Source organism: Phalacrocorax aristotelis, chromosome 1 (genome assembly GCF_949628215.1).
Source record: "Phalacrocorax aristotelis chromosome 1, bGulAri2.1, whole genome shotgun sequence".
NCBI classification, from domain to species: domain Eukaryota; kingdom Metazoa; phylum Chordata; class Aves; order Suliformes; family Phalacrocoracidae; genus Phalacrocorax; species Phalacrocorax aristotelis.
The window spans coordinates 116,285,274-116,305,129 of record NC_134276.1 but is presented as its reverse complement, the minus strand read 5'-3'; the positions used below and the strand labels follow the sequence as shown (position 1 = coordinate 116,305,129).

Sequence of the window (19,856 nt, the reverse complement as noted above, 5' to 3'; positions counted from 1 at the left end):
TTTCATGGAACCAGGACGCTTTTATTATAGTGTTTAGACAAGTAATTATCATGTATCGTTCAAAATGGTTCTCAAAACTAAAATTTAGATTTAGCTTATCAATGTGATCAAATGCATCTTAGTAAACAATACAATTATGCACAGTCATCTTCCATTAAGAAATACTGTAAAATTATATACAAATATTGTTTCAGGCAAATGTCCTTTTTGCAAGTGCGCAAGTTGCATTTCTGAACAAGTGCATTTTTGAACTTCAGCACCGAGTCCCATCAAGAGTACACAGAGCTCTTGCCATAGCGTTCTGTGAAACCTATCTTAATTACAGTTTACTCACCTTTCAAAGACTCATTCTGAAAAAAATCACAAAGGTACAAGATTTATATACATAAAGGCACAGCAATTCTGTTGAAACCAGCTATGTTACAGTACAATGGAGTTCAATCAGTGCCTTTCATGCAACAAAGTTCACTAAAAAATTTAAACCCTCTTCCATTAAAATTAACTGCACTAGAACTGTATGCTTCCCTTTCAGTAAAAAGAGTAACTAGCTATTATTTAATGAACTCAAAAGTTACTACAGGAACTTGAAAGAATAAAATGCTTTTTCTTTCTGCCTAAATTTGTTAGACTTTCAAGCCTGTTTCTCATCAAAAGAAAACAGTTTCCAACTAAGAGCAAAGGTGACGTTTCATTTGTGCTAAGGTGACAGACTAAATTTTTCTACAGCAATAGTTTTATAAAAATGAAATATATTATATAGGTGCTGTCCTAGGAGGCATCACCACCAGCCACAGAATAGCCAATTCTAAAGATAGGTATGCAACTGAGATAGAAGAAAACTTTGAATTCTGAGGAAAGATTCAGATTAGGTATAAATGTAGCTCTATCATTAGAACTACATCCCTGGTTGGTCCAGTGCTCAAAAAGACTCCATGCAATGGACACACCAAGTGTAGTTCTCCTGTAAATTGATGCAAAGTATTCTTCCCTTCTCCTTCCCCCAGTACCAACTTCAAGCTGTCATTTCTGAAGCTTCAGAGTTTTCCTAGGCATTGGTTGCATTGAAAGAGCATTTGCACTTTTTGTATCTGTCTGCAGCTGAGTAAGCGGCAGGCAGGCTGTATATTCCCATCAAGCTAATCAACTCCCAAAGCTTTGAGCTGTCGTTCAATCTCTTCATCTGATATGGTAGCAGCTTTCGATGTTGAAGCAGATGGTAAGCCTCTGGCGGCTGACGGAGCTTTGGCCATCTAGAAGACAGAACCTTTCTTCAGTCAAAATAATACACGTCATGACAAGCTGACTTCTAGAATAGGACTGTAAATTAAAGGCTGCTAGAATAAACTATTTTAAAAAAGAGAATGAAGGGGAAGAAGCACATGAACTATGTAAAAATAGCCATACCTTTCCAGAGATTTCAATTCCTATCTCATCAAGCACTTGGTTAACAATATCCTGGCTTTCTTCCTCTTCATCAGAAGCATCAAAAATATCATCCAGAGTATCATTTACTTAGAAGAAAGAAGGAAAAAAAAAAAAATCCATACCACATTAAGCAGAAATATTTCTGAAATAACTTAGTACCATCTCTCTACCCACCCAGCATGCAGTACTAATACCAGCGTATGAGATACCAACAGAAAGCAGCTGTATATCAGAGAGGCTTTCTTACCTCTGCCTTGCAAAGCCTGTTAGCACAGCTAGAGCAACAACAGGGTAAGGCATGACTGCTTTTATAGAAACATTCAGTTTCATCAAAATAGTTCAGTTGCTCTATTTCCCCCTAATAGATTTTAACATTTCTTAAAAACATCTTCTACAGTTCCATAAAAATCCTCTTCCTCCTCCAAATAAGTTGCAAAATTGTTAATTATTCAGCTAATTTCTGGATTGCAACAATTCAGTTCTCTGCAGCTGAGGTGTTCACATCTCGCTCAACAATACTGTTTTGAGTCCATGCCACTGACTACAGCCAACACAGTGGCAGGGATTAGGGTAGGAAGGAGACTGTGCTAGCAACAACAGGAAGTTTGGTATTTAACTGACAGTGGACAGACGCAATCAGGAAAAAGAAACTTGCCACCCCCCCACCTCCCCAAGAAGTTTGTGGCTTGAAATAAAAAAGGATACAAAAACATCCCCTACCACCATGTACGTAAAGCTGAGATGACCAATAATGTCGAAATTAAACCCATATTTTTAAGTGTCCAGTGCCAGAAGAAGAAAAAGCACATGCAGAACTATCAGCTACAGACAAGGCATTTTTTCAAGTCCCCCCTACCAGTTATGCCAACGAGGTTTTGAGCTGGTCTCAAATCCCCTTTCCTTCCAGTATGTTTTTTTGCATGAAGATGAGAAGCAGACTTATGTCTCTAGAGCTATTAAAAAGCCCAAGACAGCTTCCCTGCTCAGACACGCATTGTTTTGTTTACTCTTCATTTCTGCTGTCAATCTCGTGTATTGTAGAAACAAAACCTCAAGCGTCAGTATTTCTAGACTGGTTCTACCCCTTCAACAGCGCTGTGGGCTGCAGCTAGCTGCTCCCTGTAGGGCAGAACTTACTCATTTCTTCAGTCATTTCCATCTTCATGTTCTCCTTCTGGAAATTCTGCATAGTTTGTAGGGTCTTTTGTGGGTCCATTTTCTTATTAACTGCTTGCATTGTCTATTAATATTGAAAATACCCTTAATCATACAATAAGACATTAGTAAAGGCTGGTATATATGTTAAGAAGGACCAAGACTTTTCTAATAAAAATCCTTCAGTCCAAATTTCACTTTCCTTGTCTCTTTTCATCTTGTCAGAACTGTAGATACACAACAGATCAATAGTACAGTCTGCACCTAGTAAGAAATATTGCTATCCGCTACCCTAACAGATAGGCTTTTAAATGTATGCACCTTTCTTTCACCACAACCCTTCTCGTTGCCTTATATTAGGAAAAATCTGCCTGATCTAAATGAAAAGAGTGGGACAACATTTCCTACTTTGCAGGCTAAACACTTTAAAAAGGTAAATGGCTGCAGGTTTGTTTATTCCATAAGGAACATTTATTTGAACCACCACTAGAGGACAGGCGTTAAATTGCAATTGTTTTTTTAATGTTATAGTTTAATGGAAAAGTTACTTTTCTCTGAAAAGCAAATACAGTGTTCAGGAAGCACATGTCAGCTTAGTGTGAACCTTTGCAATGGGCAGAGATCTTTCTGTGACAGTGTAATACACTTCACCTGGTTTACTACAAGCGTGCAGCACTGCCTTTGCACGCACCAGTATTTAACATTTTCTTCTTTCCTAAGAAGCAAGCTACTGCATCTCTCATGGGACGCCAAAACCTAAATATAGACATGAGCTATTCAAACGTAAAGTCTAACTATCTTTGAGAAGATAAAAGAGTTGGTTAATTAAAAGGGATGCTATCCAGCTACTGCAGCCACTACTGGCTTCACAGAAGCTCTTCTGCCTTCACGTCTGAGTTTGTTTAAAGAGATAATATATTACACTTCTAATTTCAAAGACTGTGTTCATAGTCACATTATGTGAATTTAAAAAGTTGTTCTAGACTTCAAAGGTATTGGTTGTTTAGAATTCTTTTACGAGAGTTATATATGGACATCAAAAATATTTGCACTAAACTGATATAGAATTTTTATATCTTCAGAAAATAAGGGTCAGATGCATGATTAAAAGAAACAGGTAAATATTAACCAGACTTTACTACGTCCAAAATTAGTGCCATACATGCTAAAAAGTATATAGAAAAATACTCTGAAAGCTTCACATTCACGTATTTGCCATGCTCGTTGAGGCAACTGACTCCACATTTTTTCACTGATAGTTGTATGAGATTAAGAATAGTTTAAGCTTCAAAGAAACGACTGAACTTTTCTTTTATAAGCTTCCCATGTTGATAAGGCAAAATGCTCTCTTTAAAAGTGACTAGAAGAATTTAACACCTTCCTCTCCAATAACATTACCCAAACTAGTCCATCGAAGTACCTGCTGTGTTTCAAAACACATTACTTTTCTGGAGCTGGTTAATTTATTTTTTAAAATATTTTTTTTTCTACTGACTTAACCTTCACAATTAGTCTAGTGACACTTTGGTTTTGAGAAATTTAATCAAAGATGTCTCATAGATAAAAACAAGTCAGCCACGTAATAATTACAAAGCATGACCAACCTGTTCACATGCAACACTTGTAGGAATACTGAATAAGCTGTTTAACTTGATCGGCTGTACAGTCAGACAAGCGCCCCCCCCCTTTGTGGGTTAGTCATGGAGGATGGGAATTTTGCTACAGAGCCACAACTTTGTATCACTGAACAGCTGATTTCTGCCAACACACTGCTTCTAAAAGGTATCTGACAGCAAAGCCTTAGCAGTAATTACTTTCTGCACTAAGTTGCGTTGCATTACTGTGTTTAACTGGCACGTAACTGGATTTAACTTGGACCGTGATAAAAACACAACTCGTCTACGATGCTGTGCACTAATTCTGTTTCCTACACCTCAAGCTGAACAATCCTCCTTGCCAAAAGCAAGCTCCCTATTTATCATTTCAGGGAAATGGGGGAAGTTCACAACTGTCTCAGATAACGAGACTTTTCAGGCTCTTATGAGATGAGATTTGTTAGAAAACTTAATGCAATACTGTTTCCTTAGAGCACAGAGAGTGAGAATGACAGGCAACTCCAGATTAGATTTCCTTAGGAACTTAATATCCAAAGCAATAACCTACTTTTTGCACAAGCCATAAAGCTACACTGACACACTGCCTTGATTTCTAGACAAAGCACGCCCTACTTTTTCTCAATAAAAACTGCTTGTGACAAGATATACAGGCAAGACACTGCAGAGGCATGGTTTGGGTTTTTTTGATGTACTAAGAGTTCTTCCACTGGCATCAGAGTTTTTTTTTGTCACGCAAACATTGGACAGATGTCTAGCCCAAGAAAATACGCTTAGTAGGTGCTAACTGGCTGGGTTGACTAGAAAAAAAAATTCATAATATGAATCAAATTACATTTCCCTACTGTATCCTCAACACCGTTTGGGGTATTACGCACTAAGTTTTATCCCTTCAGTTATCTTGTACAAAATAACACAACCTAACTTTTGCAATAACATGCTGCATCTTAATGTAAAAGAATGTCTTGTAACGTCTTACTTTTGCTGTGGTTGACATAGCTCCTGCCATCTTCATCTGAGAGTTCATGACCTTTGTTTGAGTCGACATAGAAGTCACTTTAGAGCTAACAGCATACGTTCGATTTTTCTGCTTCCGCAGTTGTACGAGCTGTTTGGCTAGCACTTTACAGGCTTCTTTGTTGCCAGTCTTAGCCATTTTCTTTATTTCCAATTCCTGTTAAAAAGGGTATAAGATTAATTCTACAGAATTTTCACTCAAAGACTATAACTAAGACTTAACACTAATAATTACATTCCAGAAGTTAACTGTCCTCTTGATTTTTTTAAGACATTGAAAGTTACATAGTCTTCCTTGCTTTTCTACCAAGGCTATTTAGTCGAATAAATGCAATGCTGTTATGATTTGACCAGAAGGAAAAAACACAAGAAATCTGGATTACAGTATGGTAGCACACAGTTCCCCAAAAGGCTTTGACTTCTGCATAACTCCACGTTCACTTATATGTGCACATTTAATTCCATATCTGGATAAGAAGTAACACTTAAAAAAAGAAATCAAACCCCAAAGTGAAGAAATTATTATGGCCAGCCAACTATTAGTGCCACAGCTCTAATCATCTTTGAGTTCTTGCATTCCCGGGCAATGAAGCCACACTGGGGAGTTCAGAGGTTCTTTTTAACACTTTTTCAGCCTCAAGAGAATCTCATAACCTTTTTGGGGAAGAAGTAGATAAAGTTAGATGAGCAATAATTATAGGCTGTTTGCCTGTATAATTAAGCTGGACTTAACTTAGCACATAGTAAAAGTGTTATAATTTGTCTACAACATGTGCTTAAACCTTAAGACACCTCTGGCATACAAAAAAATCCCCAAATCTCCATCTGTCAATTCAAGGAGACGTAGCAAGCTATTCAGCCCCAAGGTGCCAGGAAAAAGTTTGTCACCTGGGATTTTTCAAGGTATGCCTTCTGATTTGTGAATTGGTAATGCAACCTTTTCAACTCATTTTTCCTCTTCAGCCTTTTTAAGGAGGGCTTGCCATAGTACCTCAGTTCTTTGTATATGTCCAATTGTACATTTTGATTCTTACCATTAAGTAAAAGCAGCCTTTAGAAAGCAGTTTTCTCCTGTGATTCCTCAGGAGAATGTACCTGCTATAGAAATACAGTTGTTTCATTTATGTGCACTGGTAGTCCAGAAAACTGCACTCATAACAAGATACACTGTCTGAAAAGGTCAATACTGGCCACCAGGACATGCAAAACAAAGGCAAGTGTAAACTAACCCACTGCATCAGCTTTACTTCTAGGAAAGATCATGATTAAGTTTACTGTAGAGGTGGCACTGGCACAAGATCTTCTCTGTAAATCTGTAATTTCTGAAATGCTGTGTCATACGTACTAATTTTAATCCAAGAAGGTACAGATCAGCAAGTAAGGAGCATGAAACTTGTCAAACATTAGAGGCCTGAAATATATGTAAAGCTGTCCTCTTTGTAAGTAGCTCAGAGACCACAAAAACAAATTTCTATAGCATGTCCAGAATATTATCTCCTTTTTTCATACCTCAAGTATTGTGAGGGATAGGAGGGATTAGTTTGCACCCTAATTTTAAGAGCAAACATCTGAAAATAAGGATTTTTTTTTTTAACTGAGATGAAATACCTAAGTAGCATTTATAACCTGATTTTCAAAGCAAAACAGAAACCTACACCAACCGTTGCTAAATCACTGCAGATAATCCAGCTGCAGAAATCAAATCCTAGATATAGATAATTTTATTCTTAATTAAGAAGAATTTGGATAAAGAGCTGCAATACATTATTTGCTTTTGAGAGGTTTGGAACAAGCTTATTAAAGTCAGTTATGTTCTTTTGGGAAAAAAAATAATCAAAATTCATCTAGTCAGATGAGGTTACTGAACTGAAGCAGAAACGTCTGCATATTTCAAGATATTTTTATATGTAGAATTAATATAACTACGTTTTCTCTGAGTAGTACCTCATAGTTAAGGGGGGAAAAAAGTCTTTCTGAAGAAAGTACATAACAAAATGTTCTGACATTGACTGACAAGCTCTTCGTCTTTTTCGCCTGATCTGACTCTGAAAAGTAGTGTTTATCGTCCATTGATTCTCTCATCCTAACAGCAAACGTTAACTTTTTCAAAGACATATTTCACTTCTCCTTGGTATTTATGTGACCTGGTGCCATGAAACAGCACTGCGATAGCTACTGAAACAGTGGCCTGATTTGCATAGCTTTTCCCACAGTCTGAGCATGTCTTCATGCATCAGACCCCACCATCTGTCACATCCATTTATCCACTTATACTGCCACACAGGTGCAGCATCCATTCACTGAATACTTTATAGCTTGCACACACTAAGTTTTAAATAGATCTTAATTTAGGCAGATAGTTTTACTATTATTAGCTAGTTTTAGGGAAGTTCTGTATGAATGAAAATAAAAACCCTACTGGGTATTCATGATACCCTATGGTTTTTCAAGTACTCTCTCCCACTGGAGAGTCATGGTAACAAATGATATCACTGACACTTTTAGTTTTTCCACCACAAGACCACTGATTTACAAGCCTGTTAGAAAAAAACTTCAGAAAGATACAGAATGCTAAGAATGGAAGGGAAAAATGAATGTGGTTGTTTAATCTAGACACATTGTTTTAGGCTTTTCCTACAATAAAGACTGAGAATCACTTTCAGATAGTAAATTTTTTCCGACACAATTTCAATAACTGAAATGACAAAAAGGGGAAGACAACTTCTTTAGTTTTCAGTTATTATACATGGAGTAGTATCTCTAACACTTGGCAAGTTTTATACTGGGGGTATGTGTTTGTTTTTAAAGAGTAAAATAAAGCTCCCTGCTCTACTTACCAGTTGTTTTTCCTGTTTTTCAAGTGCTGCTCTGTCTCTGGTTATAGCCCTCTGAGTACCTCTTAACTCTCGATTTTGCTCCTTTATTATATCTGGAAAGAAAATATTTATAGCTGGGAAAAGTTTTCAATACTACATAAACACCTTGTCTGCTAAGCACTCTGCAGACATACAGCATGTTTGACAGCCTCTGAGCCTTTGTTCAGAACGAACTGCCAGCTATCAAAGAACTATCAGCATTTCAAATATATTAAATATCAGAAAAATACAACTTTATGTATACAACATGATTATGTTTCAGTAGCACAGGCCATACCCCATAATGAAAAGACTGTTTTATCTAGTATGTTTCTTTGCACCATAACCACAGCGAAGGCCTTAACACACAGTTAAGAATTAGGTACACACACTTTTCTGCAAGTTCAACCCTAACTCAGCAACAACATATTCACTGTGAGTCCACTGCTTTTCACCCAGGTCTAACTGCCACACATAGACCAGCTCAAGAAACCTCCTATCTGGGCCTTCAGAGCAGTTAAGGATTTCCCAAGCCAATTAACAGTGAAGATACTCCTAGGTGCAAGTCCCGGATCCTGCTCTTCTCTGTCCTTATTCTGGTTCGATAGAGACTACTCTCTGCCACAAATATGGCACGCCTGTGCAGCCCAACTTCAAGTTGGACTACAAAGCAATAGCGTTCAAACTTTTTCAATTAGCAGATGCTTAAGAATAGTAAGATATGAAAGTGGAGGCCTTTATACCAAATCTAAGTTTCCTGACAACCGAGGTAGCCAGCAGCAGCTTGGACACTGTCTGTCAGGTGAAACGTTCCACCCTTCATAGGAGTTTTGTCCACTCTAATATTTAAAAATTACTTACCAGTAACATCCACTTATTTAAGCAAGTATTATTTACAATATAGGCATCAATCATGCTAGTTGCAATTAACTCTGAAAATTTACAACACACACTTCGGTGTGATTCACCAGGGCAAAGGTAGAGACATCTGCATCTGACTCAGCATCCTCTGACCTTTATTGAGGAAAGAAGTTAGTACATTACGAGTAGATGAATCTTTTCCTAAAAGTATGTGTCTACAAAACATTAGATAAGCTTTGGGTGGGAGTTTAAAAGGAGCAGACTCTCACATAAACTTTGTTTAGAGCGCTTTCTTCCAATCCACATAAGTAACATCATGGCAGGGCACTGGTATTGTACTTACAAAGCTTGAAGCACGTGAAAATCAGTACAAACAGGCAGAGCTACTAACAGAAATAAAGGCATGAAGGATAAATTCTAGAAACCACAACCACCCTTTTCATTTTTTAAGGCTTGCAACAATTTTTCTACATACAGAAAGAAGCTTTCACGTTCTTCATTCCTACAACCAGACACACTATAAAATACCCATTGCTGAAATTATTTCAACCGTAATAGGCTTGAATAAAAAAATTAAAGCTTCAGTGGCATTTCAAGAAGGCATATACACTGCCCCCTCCCACCAATTGTTTTTGGCAAATAAGTACGTATTCCAAACAAACTTTGTGAGAAAGTGACCTGTTTTTACAATGCTACAACTGCTCTGAGAACTACACAAAAAGCATCTTCAGGAGATGTAGGCTTTTCAACAGACAGTAACGAAGAGCTGAAAGATGACATGGAATATAACACCGCGTTCTTCACACCAGCGAAGCAGCGGTGAAAATTATTCTGAAAACAATGCTACAGGCAAGTCATTTTGAAGGTAGGCAAGCGTTTATTACTTGCACAGCTGCACTTGCAAAAATGAAAGAAAAGCCTTAATAGCTACATACAAGACTGTCTTTCCTAACTACAATAACTATCTAAAAAAAATAATCCATTAGTGTAGAAAGCTTGAGAGGTAGGAACTTCAAGACAATAAGAAGCAAGACCTGTACTTAAGTCAGGAGACCATAAGGGTGAGCACGATGCTTATTTCTGTTGTTTCTGATCTCACATAGTGGCTAAAGCTAAGGATAGCAATAAACCAAAAACAACAGCTATCTGCAGTTACATGCCCTTTCATTTGTTTTTGCAAGTGAAGGTCAAGATGAGAACTTGGTTCCTGTTTCTCTGTGATAACTGACAGAAATTCCTAGCTTCACCACAGCAGACAGAAGAAGACGGGGTATTCCTGAGACAGCCTTTTGCTGATAGCCGCTCCTGTGTGTCACACCGCCGACAGCCGCCTCGCAGGCCAGGGTAAGGAGGAAGCACCTCCATTCCTTAAAACAGGTTGGACAAGAGACACCCAACACAGCTTGACCTGGCTCCTACAATCCGCCTTGGTTATGGAAGCTTAGTGCCATCTCCCCCTTCCTCCCCTCTCAGGTGTGGCACCAAAAATGGGAAGAGGCAAGTGGGAAATATACGTACTCTCCCTCGGTGACGTGCAATTGGTTGATGCACAGCGTCATTTTTGGTGTGCCGTTTTCGAACGAGGACCCGCCTGATTTGACACAGGGCACCCAACATGCCAGAGCACCAGCTCCGGGGCTCCCGCCAACCCCCGGCCGCCTCTGCCCTACAGCCACGCGTGGGGCACACCGATTTGGAGGGCTGACCGTCGCCCACCGGGCTGCTGTCAGGTAAGCGATATTTTTTGGCTTTACTTTGGAGAAAGCCCTTTTCGCGTTAAGACCGAGAGCGCTGTCAACAGACTGCCTACAGAAACACCAGGGCCAACGTGCCCGCAGGCCCCCGCGCGAAGCCGAGGGCGCAAGCGGCGGCCGGGACAGCTGCTGCCTGCGCGGCCGGGCAGCGGCTCCGGGCGCCTGCGGCCATGCCCGGCCGCCTGACCCCGCCGCAGCCGGCCGGCTCCCGCACCGCTCGCCCCCTGCTCATTCTCGCCCTCGGCAACTCTTCGCCGGCCTGTTTTGTTCCCTTGCTGCCAACGAGGGACGTTGTTGTTCCTCCTCCTCTCCCCTCACCCACCGACCGGTACCACCAGGGCCCGGCTCTCACCACACCTCGCCCCGGCCCGGCCGCCCCACAGGGCCCGAGGCCCCGGGAACCCCTCGCCTCGCTGTCCCGGGGGGCCGGCCCGGGCCGGCCGGGGGGCTCTCCCCGCCGCCCCGCCCGGCCCGGGCGCCGCCGGTGAGTCACCTCGGGCGGGCTGTGGCCTCCTCCTCCTCCCCCTGCGAGTTCCCGCTCCGCCGGGACACAGGGCCCACGGCCGCCTCGCAGGCACCGTCACCACCCCCGCGCCCCCGCTCCCGCCTGGGCCGGGGCCCGGGACCGTACGAGGGCCGGGGGAAGCCGCCCCCGGGCTGCCAGAGGGGCGGCGGGGCCCTCCCCTGGGCGCCAGCGGTCCCGCGCCTCGCTCACCGTCCACAGTCTTCTTCTTGAAGAGCGAGGCCATGGCGACAGCCAGACCCGGAGCCGCCGGAGCCCGCCGCCGCCGCCTCAGCGGGCTCCTGCCTCCTCCTCAGGTGACCAGGAAGCGGCCGGGCCCCGCACACCGTCCCGGCTCCGCCTCCCCGCCGTCGAGGGGCGGGACGGGGCTGGGACGGGCCGGGCCACGGCGCTACCCCCGCCTACCCCGCGGCGGCGGCTGGGGGTGGCCGCTAACCGTGAGGGGCCCGGGCCACGTTTCCCGCGGGGGGAGTGGGGGTGGCTGCGGCGGTGGCGCTTCTGCCCCTGGAGGAGTCGGTGCCCGGGGCGGGCCAGCGGCAGCACCTCCCTGCCGGGTGTCCCTCCGCGGCCGAGTTTGGTCGGACCGAGCGGCGGGGGGGGGGGGGCGCCGGGGACCGTCCCGGGCGGCGGGTGGTGACGGGACACGGGCGGGCCTGGGACCCGCTCCGGGGGGGCTGGGGAAGCCCGGCCGGCGGCGGAGTGCGGGCGCGGCGGGCCGGGCCTGCGTGGCTTCCCGCGCCATGCACCGATAAATGGTTCAGCTTTTCTTCCTGTGCCTCAAATTATTAAGAACTAAGTACATTCAGCAACGTGGTGCTCTCGGGGCTCAGCTCCCGCGCCGCCTCTCCCCGGGCAACTTGCTGCGTGGGCAGCCGGAGGGACTCGGGCTCAGGCCGCACATCGACACGCGCGTGGGGCTGTTTCCTGGCGGTGGCAGCGGGGGCGAGGGGCCGCAGCGCACGCGTGGCGCGGACCGAGGCGCGGGTCGGCTGCGGCCGCTGCGGGGGCAGCGCCGGGCCCCGCTGAGGCGCCTGCCAGCGCTGAACCCTCGCCCTGCCTGGGGAAGGGTCACGCAGCCGCCTCCCCAGATAAGCCTTTGTCCGTGGGTCGCAGCTGCCGGGGCGCGCGAGGTGTGGGAGTAGGAAAATGGCAATAATAATTTTCTTGGTTTTCAGGGTCTAATTACAATCCTTAATTTTTAATAAGGCAGCTTATAACGTAGCTGGGGTTTCATCACTGGCAATTATCTACATGCGTATCGTGACCTTAGAAAACAGAAAAGGAGCTCTAGCAGAAAATACGGAGCTACCCGTTTGAATACTAGCTAGGAACACCTTCACTTACTTTGAAGTGCTGTGGGGGGGTTATGTTAATTTGCAAGGAAAAACAAGTGATTGTAATGTAATAATGCATTTTGATAGCTAGGTATAAATTTAACCTGAGGAAGAATTGTAAGTTTATGGTGGCAGTACCCTAATAAACCATGCTTTTATGGCCTTGCGTGGAAAAAACAATGTATCAGACTATTATAATAGCAGTGTAAAGATATATGTGGCTAGAGGTAGATACAAACTATGTATTTGGTGTCAGTGTTTCTTGATTTTCTGAAAATAGTCACTTTATTGCAAATAGCAAGTTTTTATTGTTTTTCATATGGCCCTTTGGTTATTTTGTACCGATTGTGCCAGACCGAAATTCAGATCATGTGTGAATGACATAGGTACTATGGAAGTTTAGCAATTCACTGAGAGATAAGTTTAATAAAATACACTTTGCAAGTTTATTCCTGTATGTCTCTACTGTCTCTCAGGTCAGATCAGTCAGAGATGAGTTAGTAAGCAAAACTGAAATCCTGGCTTTGAAAATGCACAGACGAAGGGGAGGAGAGCGCTTGTAATTTAGATTCAGTTCCCCGCTTTCCTTGAGAGACAGGCCGGGCAGCTTAACTATGGGGTACTCTTAAAATTGCACTAATTAGCTATGAGACCAGGAGAGCATTTTTCCACAATATTTCTTCATGAATGTTTATTTGCAATGAGGTAAACCAAGATGTCGGTAATAGGCTTCATGGTTGCAATAAATAAAGCATGTCGGAGCTATTGCTTGCCAAGACTTACTTTTTTTATGCTGTAAGCCTGGCTGCTGGGGTGCTGTCCTGTACTTGATTTGAATTTTTTGGTAGTAGTGATAGGACAAGAGAAACCCTTGAATTTATCTTTTAAAAGAATAATGCTTAAATGTCAGTGTTTCTTTCAGATTCTCAATGTCTTGTTTCAGGATCTATTTGCAAAACAAAATGTAAAAAGAATATTGTAGTCCTTTATGCTATGAACAAACTTTAAAAATCAACCAGATGGAATAAATAACCTTGATCTAGTGACTGTATGCAAATATCAGTAGCAAACAGAAGCAGGGACTGTATTTTCTGTTGGACATTGAGTAAAGCGGGACACAAGAACTGGTTCAGAAAGATAATACAATATCCTGTATTAATTTGAAATTGAGCACCTTCAAATCAAAGTATAAAAAGTAATTTGGATAAGAAAAACAGATTAATTGCAGGAAATGCCATCGGTGTTCCAGAGTTGTACTTAGAAAAAGGTGGAGGTTTCTTTTAAATACATAAGCTACTCTAGCTTTAGTCCATTGGAGTATTTAAGCATATTGCTAATTTAAACCAGGTGACTATGTTCAGTCTGCTTGATGTTAATCATGTTCAGGTGCTCAGATGAAATGGCTGCTATGAAGAGATGCTTGCAAATCAGCTCTTTCTAGAATAGTAGAGATAGTGGCTGATATGCAAAAATACTTTTCTGATGCACTCGCAGGAGAACAAGGAGAGGTGAGCTTTCTGGCATGTGAGTCTTGAAGAAACTCAAGGTTATGCTTTAAATCTTTTCAAGTTTTCTGGCTATATCAGCTGGTCTAATGAAAGTTATTAGTCTTCCTTATCTCCCTTTCTAGGATGAGGGAAACATTGAAAGTGAACTTTAGCTGACAAGCTAAGGCAGACTGTCTTGGGATGCCTTGTGGATAACAACCCAAATTCAGTACTCTGATCTATTCTGGGCCTGCCTAATTTCTCATCTGCAGTTATAAGGAAATTAAATGAGGCCACGTGTAGTAAAGAATGGAGTGGGTAAGTTGAAAATTACAGGAGTCTGAAGGAGATAAATGATCAAAGACTGGTATATATGTATTGTTATATGAAATGCACAGCTCTTAACGTGTAAAATAAAATGTCTTTGAGGTCTCAGCAGCTGGCCATCTTCCAAATCCTGCAAAGACTTGCTAATGCTTTAATTTATCCTGGAGAAGCTCCGCTGAAATTGAATGACATGGCACTTACACGTGTAAGATTTTGACATCTTGCTTTACAGGCTACATGACCTTACATCTTGTCCTACGAAAGCGGGCTGAGTTAGGATGGAGACAGAAAGGAAAAGGCGTTGGGAGAGTGGCAGACCATTTAGAAGCTCAGGCTGCAGTTCAGCTCAACACCTGCATTTCTTTCCTGAGTAAGAACCTGCTGTGGCACAGGCTGAGTGCTATGGCTGTGTTAAAATATATGGCTCTGCTGAAGCCTGTGTGTATGTCGTAATGTTCTCTGATTACATACTTTGGGAATGGTAGTTGGAAATTGGAGCGTGCTCTCCAGGGCAGAGAGGTGATGGCAACGTGCTCTGTGGGCACAGAATGTGAGACACTGGGGAGAAGGTGAAGTGGAAAGGGGCAGGGGAGGATCGGTGGTCATCACAAAAGGTGTGTGCGGCAATTTGTGAAGGAGAATAAATGGTTAGAAACACTAGGAATAGATGAAGAAAGGCCTAGATGTGAGGATAAAGGGGATGGAGAAGAGCAGTGGAAATGATGCAGCTGTAAGGCGCTGGAGGTTCCCTCCAGTACCATGGTTCCGAAATTCATTTTCTCTGCTTTGTTCAAAATGAAATTGTTTATTTATGTATACAAGTATAAAAAAGGGTTTTATACAGGATATCTCTCCCTCACCTTGCAGATTAGATAACTTTCCAGCAACTTTTGCAGGAAGCACATGAGAACTGAAAAATACTTAATTCATAGGAGGAAAGGGGAAGTCACATCTAGCAAATATACAAGTATGAAATAACCATTAGAAACACTGGAAGTAAAATTATAAGACAAATTTCATAAGGGAAAATTATTTAACAGTCTACAAAGAATGGCAGTAGTGAATTGTGGTCAGGTAAGAATAACACCAAAATAAATGAGGTTGCAATGGGAATCAAGTCAGTGAGCTACAGAACAATCAGTGGATTATATATTTGGAAATAGTTTATAATTCTAAACATTTTCATTAAAAAAAATATATTTTTCATGAATTTAAGAAAATATTGAGGAATGCGGTGGATCTGAAATATGAGTGAATGTCTTGCTTCCCATCTGTTCACAATTTAAGTTGAATTGGGCATGTATGTGAAGCAGAGAGGGTGTATTGTTGGTCTTATAACTTAATTGTTTCTGGTTTTCTTTGTCTACAGAGGATCAATTGCCAATAGATCGTCACTCATCTATTCCTTACAGCATACAAGGTGTACAGGCTAGAGGGAAGCACACATTTAGGTGCGGAAGCATGGTTTGATTTAATTTGTTCTTTTGAGGGCTGCGTGACATCTGCGGAGAACGAAATTGTCTTTTTATGTGAGAGGGGCTTTGTGATGTGCATATTTTACCTGATAATCCCCTGAATTCACTTGACAGGCTTCTGGGTAAGTAAAAACTGGAAAGAATGAGTTGAAGAAAAACTCTAGTATCGTAAATATGAAATGCTACTGTAAAGTTTGCTGAAGAGCTTTTAGTGTACTGGAAATCTGAACATTTAAAGGATGTTTTCTTCATCTTAATTTCTTACTACTGGATGTATTTGCAAACAATTCAGGGTGAAACAAACACAAACCAAAACAAAATAAAAACCTCCAACCATCCTTAATATATGTGAGTAACTAGGCAAGTAAGCTTTTTCTGTTGCATGGAAAGAGCCTATCAAAGTAAGATACTTATGTGTGCAAGATTACACCTTAGTTTCAGTCACTTTCAGCATCTTCCTAATAAAGTATAAGTCCTTTGCTCCATTTAATATGTGCATGAAGTTCAGTGCTTTGTGAAACCTTCTAAATGCCTAACCCCTCCTTACAGAAATAGTGTTTTAATTATTACCTTGATTGGCAATAATAAGGTACTTTTGAGTTGCAGACTACATCTTTTATAACCTTCACATCTGATTGCAAGGTTCTTCCTTGGTGGAAGAGAGAACACTTCATTATAAAATAGTGCCATTACTCTGTACACATAGATTTAGTTTTGCTTCAGTAATCAAGTACAGTAGGACATCATATTTCTGTAGGGCATTCATGAAATCAAGGGTTATACTTTTAAAAGCATTTGCTTGCAAATATTGTATCTTTAAATGTCTTTGCCCAAGGAGAAAAGGAAATCCGGGCTAGCAACCAAATAGGTAAATACTGTTAGCATTTTATCACAAGCTTCAAGAACTCCTCAAGGCATCAAGTTTAGAAAAAAGGGCAAGAGATTATGGGGAGGATATTTATTATTACAATCTGCAAAGTCAACAGGGACTGCTAAATGTTCTTACAGTCGTAATAGCCTATCTCATGTTAATTCTAGCCCGAAGCTCTGTGACTCTTTATGTGCAGAGATAATGGGGGGTAAAACTGTATTTTTAGTTTAGCAGCAGATTCCTCCCAACCATGGAAAATAAATTAGAGAGCTTTCCAAACTAAAAATGATTTGGGCTTTGAAGGAATTCCCAGCAATAATATACAAGACTTATTACCTTGGGTAGTTAGAGGGTCCCGTATGTTTATGGCTGATAGTAGTCATTTTGATTGAATATTGCCTTAGTAACTTGTTTTCAAATAATTTGCCCTTAACCCAATCTACTGATCCTAAAGGGAAGACCTTTTTGGTAATGTTATTGTTTGTACTTCTTATGTGTATCTTAGATAAAATTTAGTTTATATTGCCCAGGCAAAATGCTGCATTAATGGTAAAGTTGTTATACTTCGCTTAGCTGGAATTCAGTACACACCAATATTTAACATATCTAGACCTGTTCAGATTTGAGAATGTGCGTACGTTTTTTTTTATCAGGTAAAACACGGAGTTGTTTTAAAATAGTGGATTACAAACCTAGGAAATTCAGTTTAAGGGGGTGGTTGTTCATTATTTGTGTTACATTGTTATCTAGGAACATGACTGCTTTGGGCTAGGAATGGACTAGAGGTGAAACAAAACAACTCCACCCCCCCCAAAGAACATGTTGTCCCAGTATAATAGGAAATAATATGTGGATGTCAACAGACTGGACAGTGCAAAGAAACAAGAAGTTTCCTTACATACTATCTGTGCATAGGTGTCAAGGTAAAAAGATGTTAAGCATTTGAAAAAAGACCTTCATGTCAGTTTGTGAGGAAGTCCTTCCAACAGTGATGAGGCCAGGAGAAGACAAAAGATGGTTGTTCATAAGCAAAATTACTAATTGGTTGCTAAAAGCTAGAGTTAATGAGAACTGAAGTAAGGAGTCAGCGTGGACTGTGGCCGTGAGGTGGTGTGGAGGAGGTATAGAGGCTGGGATAGATTAGGGAAGGCCTTGAATAGAGATGCACTGCTTGTGGCAAATAACTGAAGGAACCACTTGGTGGGGGCGATGACGACGGCAATGTGATGGAAGTAATGAATTAAGAAGATGGCCTTCTACAAAACATTTTGAAGGAGCCAGGCTGGATTCTCCAGGGGTGTGAAGAAAGATGTTGCGCTCATCTTGCACCACAGTAATGAGTATCTTCTGGTCTAAAGCTTCAGCTTTGTGACTCGATAGGAAAGGCTGGTCTAGCAGACCTGCTCTGTAGAGGGATTAATAAGACTTTTATACAGCTAAAACAATGAGCATCTAGAGATGACACTCAACTGACCACTCTCAATAATGGAAGTGAAGGTGGTGGTGATCGTGTTGATGAGGAAAGGAAGAAGGTTGGAAGCACTGTCCTATGGAGCTGAATGTCTATAAACTAATGGTGGACAAAGAGACTGACATTTCAATTCAAATAGAAGTCTGGAGTAGGGCAGCAGAGCTATAAGTTACTAGAACAAGAGTGATAGTGGAGGTTTTGTACTAATGAATGAGACTTCAGAAACAATAGAGGGAAAGAAAACCAAGGACAGAGCCTTAGGTAAATGAAAGGGTGCATCCTTAATATGTGCAATTCTCTTTCTTTTTTTTTAGCATTTTTGTTATTATATTTATGGAGGGGTTATTTTTTAAAGGTTTGATAAATTGAAATACTTTAATATTAAATTTTGTTCTAAATGAAGTGCGTGATCTTCCTCATCCATTAAGAAGGCAAAAAATTTTTTATTTATGATGATTTTGCAATGCTTTAAAACATTTGTTATTCAGTCTTCTGATAGCTGTGAGAAGAAGCATACATTTATTTACTGGAGTTGTGATGGTATTCTGGCATCCACATGAACACAAAGTCATTTTGATATTTTTAGAAAGGATGTTTATTTTAAGTATAAAAGGAATATTAACACTGGAAATGTCAAATCAAGGATTTCTTGTCTTGATCTTTTTGTTAATGATTTATATTTTCACTGGGGTTGAGAATGCTTGTCACTTATGCTGTCCTTTGAGAATAGCTGTAGCTAGATAATGGTCCAATCCAACAAAAAATATGTTCAGTTCCTGTATCACAAAGTGTATATAAAAGTCACTAGAATCTGCTCCCAAAGCATATACTGCCAGAAAGCCAGATATATTTTATATTGCATTGGGCCCTAAAGTGTTATAAAAAATGGCATACCCCTTTTTTCATAGCTTTATGACCAGCAAGGCAGCATCAAGCAGTTTATTGCAGACCCTGTTTATGCCTTGCAAGAGTGGAGCACAGTAGACCCTTGTGCGTGCTTTGTTTTCAGCACCAACTCTGGAAGCAGTTTCTTATCTCATTTGATTTTAGTTGAATCTATGTTCTCTTTGTTGCCTATGTGTGAATGAGTATTGAAAAAAAAACCAGACCAATGTTGTTTTCACTGTTTAAAAAGGCATGCCATTTATTTTAGAGTAGTTCAAACACCGTTTTTACATCATGCTTAACAATTTCTTTCTTAGCACTTTAATTCCATCGTCACTTTATACAGCTAGGGTGAAATATGTGCCATTTCCAGGGATGGCGGGGTGGGAGCTCAGCCACATGCAAATGAAGATTCAGTTCTACAAAGCCAGGAAAGATGTTTGGCCACATTAATTTCAGTGAGAATTCATATGGATAATCCCTTTATAAGTTAATTGGGATGTTTCATGGGTAAATGAGGTAGCCAGGATTCACATGCAAGTGTCTGTAGCCTTCTGGGAGACTTAGCTGTCGCTGACGGAAGCAATGTTGAGCAGCCTCTCCTTTGCTCATACAACATCAAGCCTCCTGAGCTGAGCCTTTGGATCTAATTAGATCCCTATTCAGGGGACTTGCCTGGCTTAACCTTTAAATTGTATCTGGAAAAATGTCTCTATGGTGGCTTTTTTTCCTTAACTTGTATTAAGTTGTTGAAGCGAGCAATGTAGCAACTGTTTCCTTGTAAAATAGTATCACTAAATTAA

The 19,856-nt window shown here is 41.2% G+C and overlaps 1 protein-coding gene across 2 annotated transcripts; it reads right to left on the bottom strand.

Moving 5' to 3' along the window:
- CHMP2B (charged multivesicular body protein 2B) lies at nucleotides 1-11,562 on the bottom strand. 2 transcript variants are annotated; one of them, XM_075102473.1, is made up of 7 exons: nucleotides 11,396-11,541; nucleotides 8,048-8,139; nucleotides 6,245-6,308; nucleotides 5,173-5,367; nucleotides 2,563-2,665; nucleotides 1,405-1,511; nucleotides 1-1,250 (listed from the first exon to the last, which is right to left on the bottom strand). In XM_075102473.1, the coding sequence occupies exons 3-7, from the start codon at nucleotides 6,245-6,247 to the stop codon at nucleotides 1,137-1,139; spliced, it is 522 nt and encodes a 173-aa protein (XP_074958574.1). In that variant the 5' UTR covers nucleotides 6,248-6,308; nucleotides 8,048-8,139; nucleotides 11,396-11,541; the 3' UTR covers nucleotides 1-1,136. The 2 variants fall into 2 exon arrangements, with proteins under 2 accessions (XP_074958574.1, XP_074958565.1); XM_075102464.1 differs by lacking the exon at nucleotides 6,245-6,308 and having other exon boundaries at nucleotides 11,396-11,562.
- Nucleotides 11,563-19,856: the final 8,294 nt, after the last annotated feature.

Excerpts from the sequence above, each read along its gene's own strand:
- CHMP2B (XM_075102464.1), bottom strand. The coding sequence starts at position 11,429 with ATGGCCTCGCTCTTCAAGAAGAAGACTGTGGACG. Across the intron at positions 5,368-8,047 it reads AAAAACAGGAAAAACAACTG|GAATTGGAAATAAAGAAAAT; the intron begins GTAAGTAGAGCA and ends CCTTTTTAACAG. Across the intron at positions 2,666-5,172 it reads CTATGTCAACCACAGCAAAA|ACAATGCAAGCAGTTAATAA; the intron begins GTAAGACGTTAC and ends CAATATTAATAG.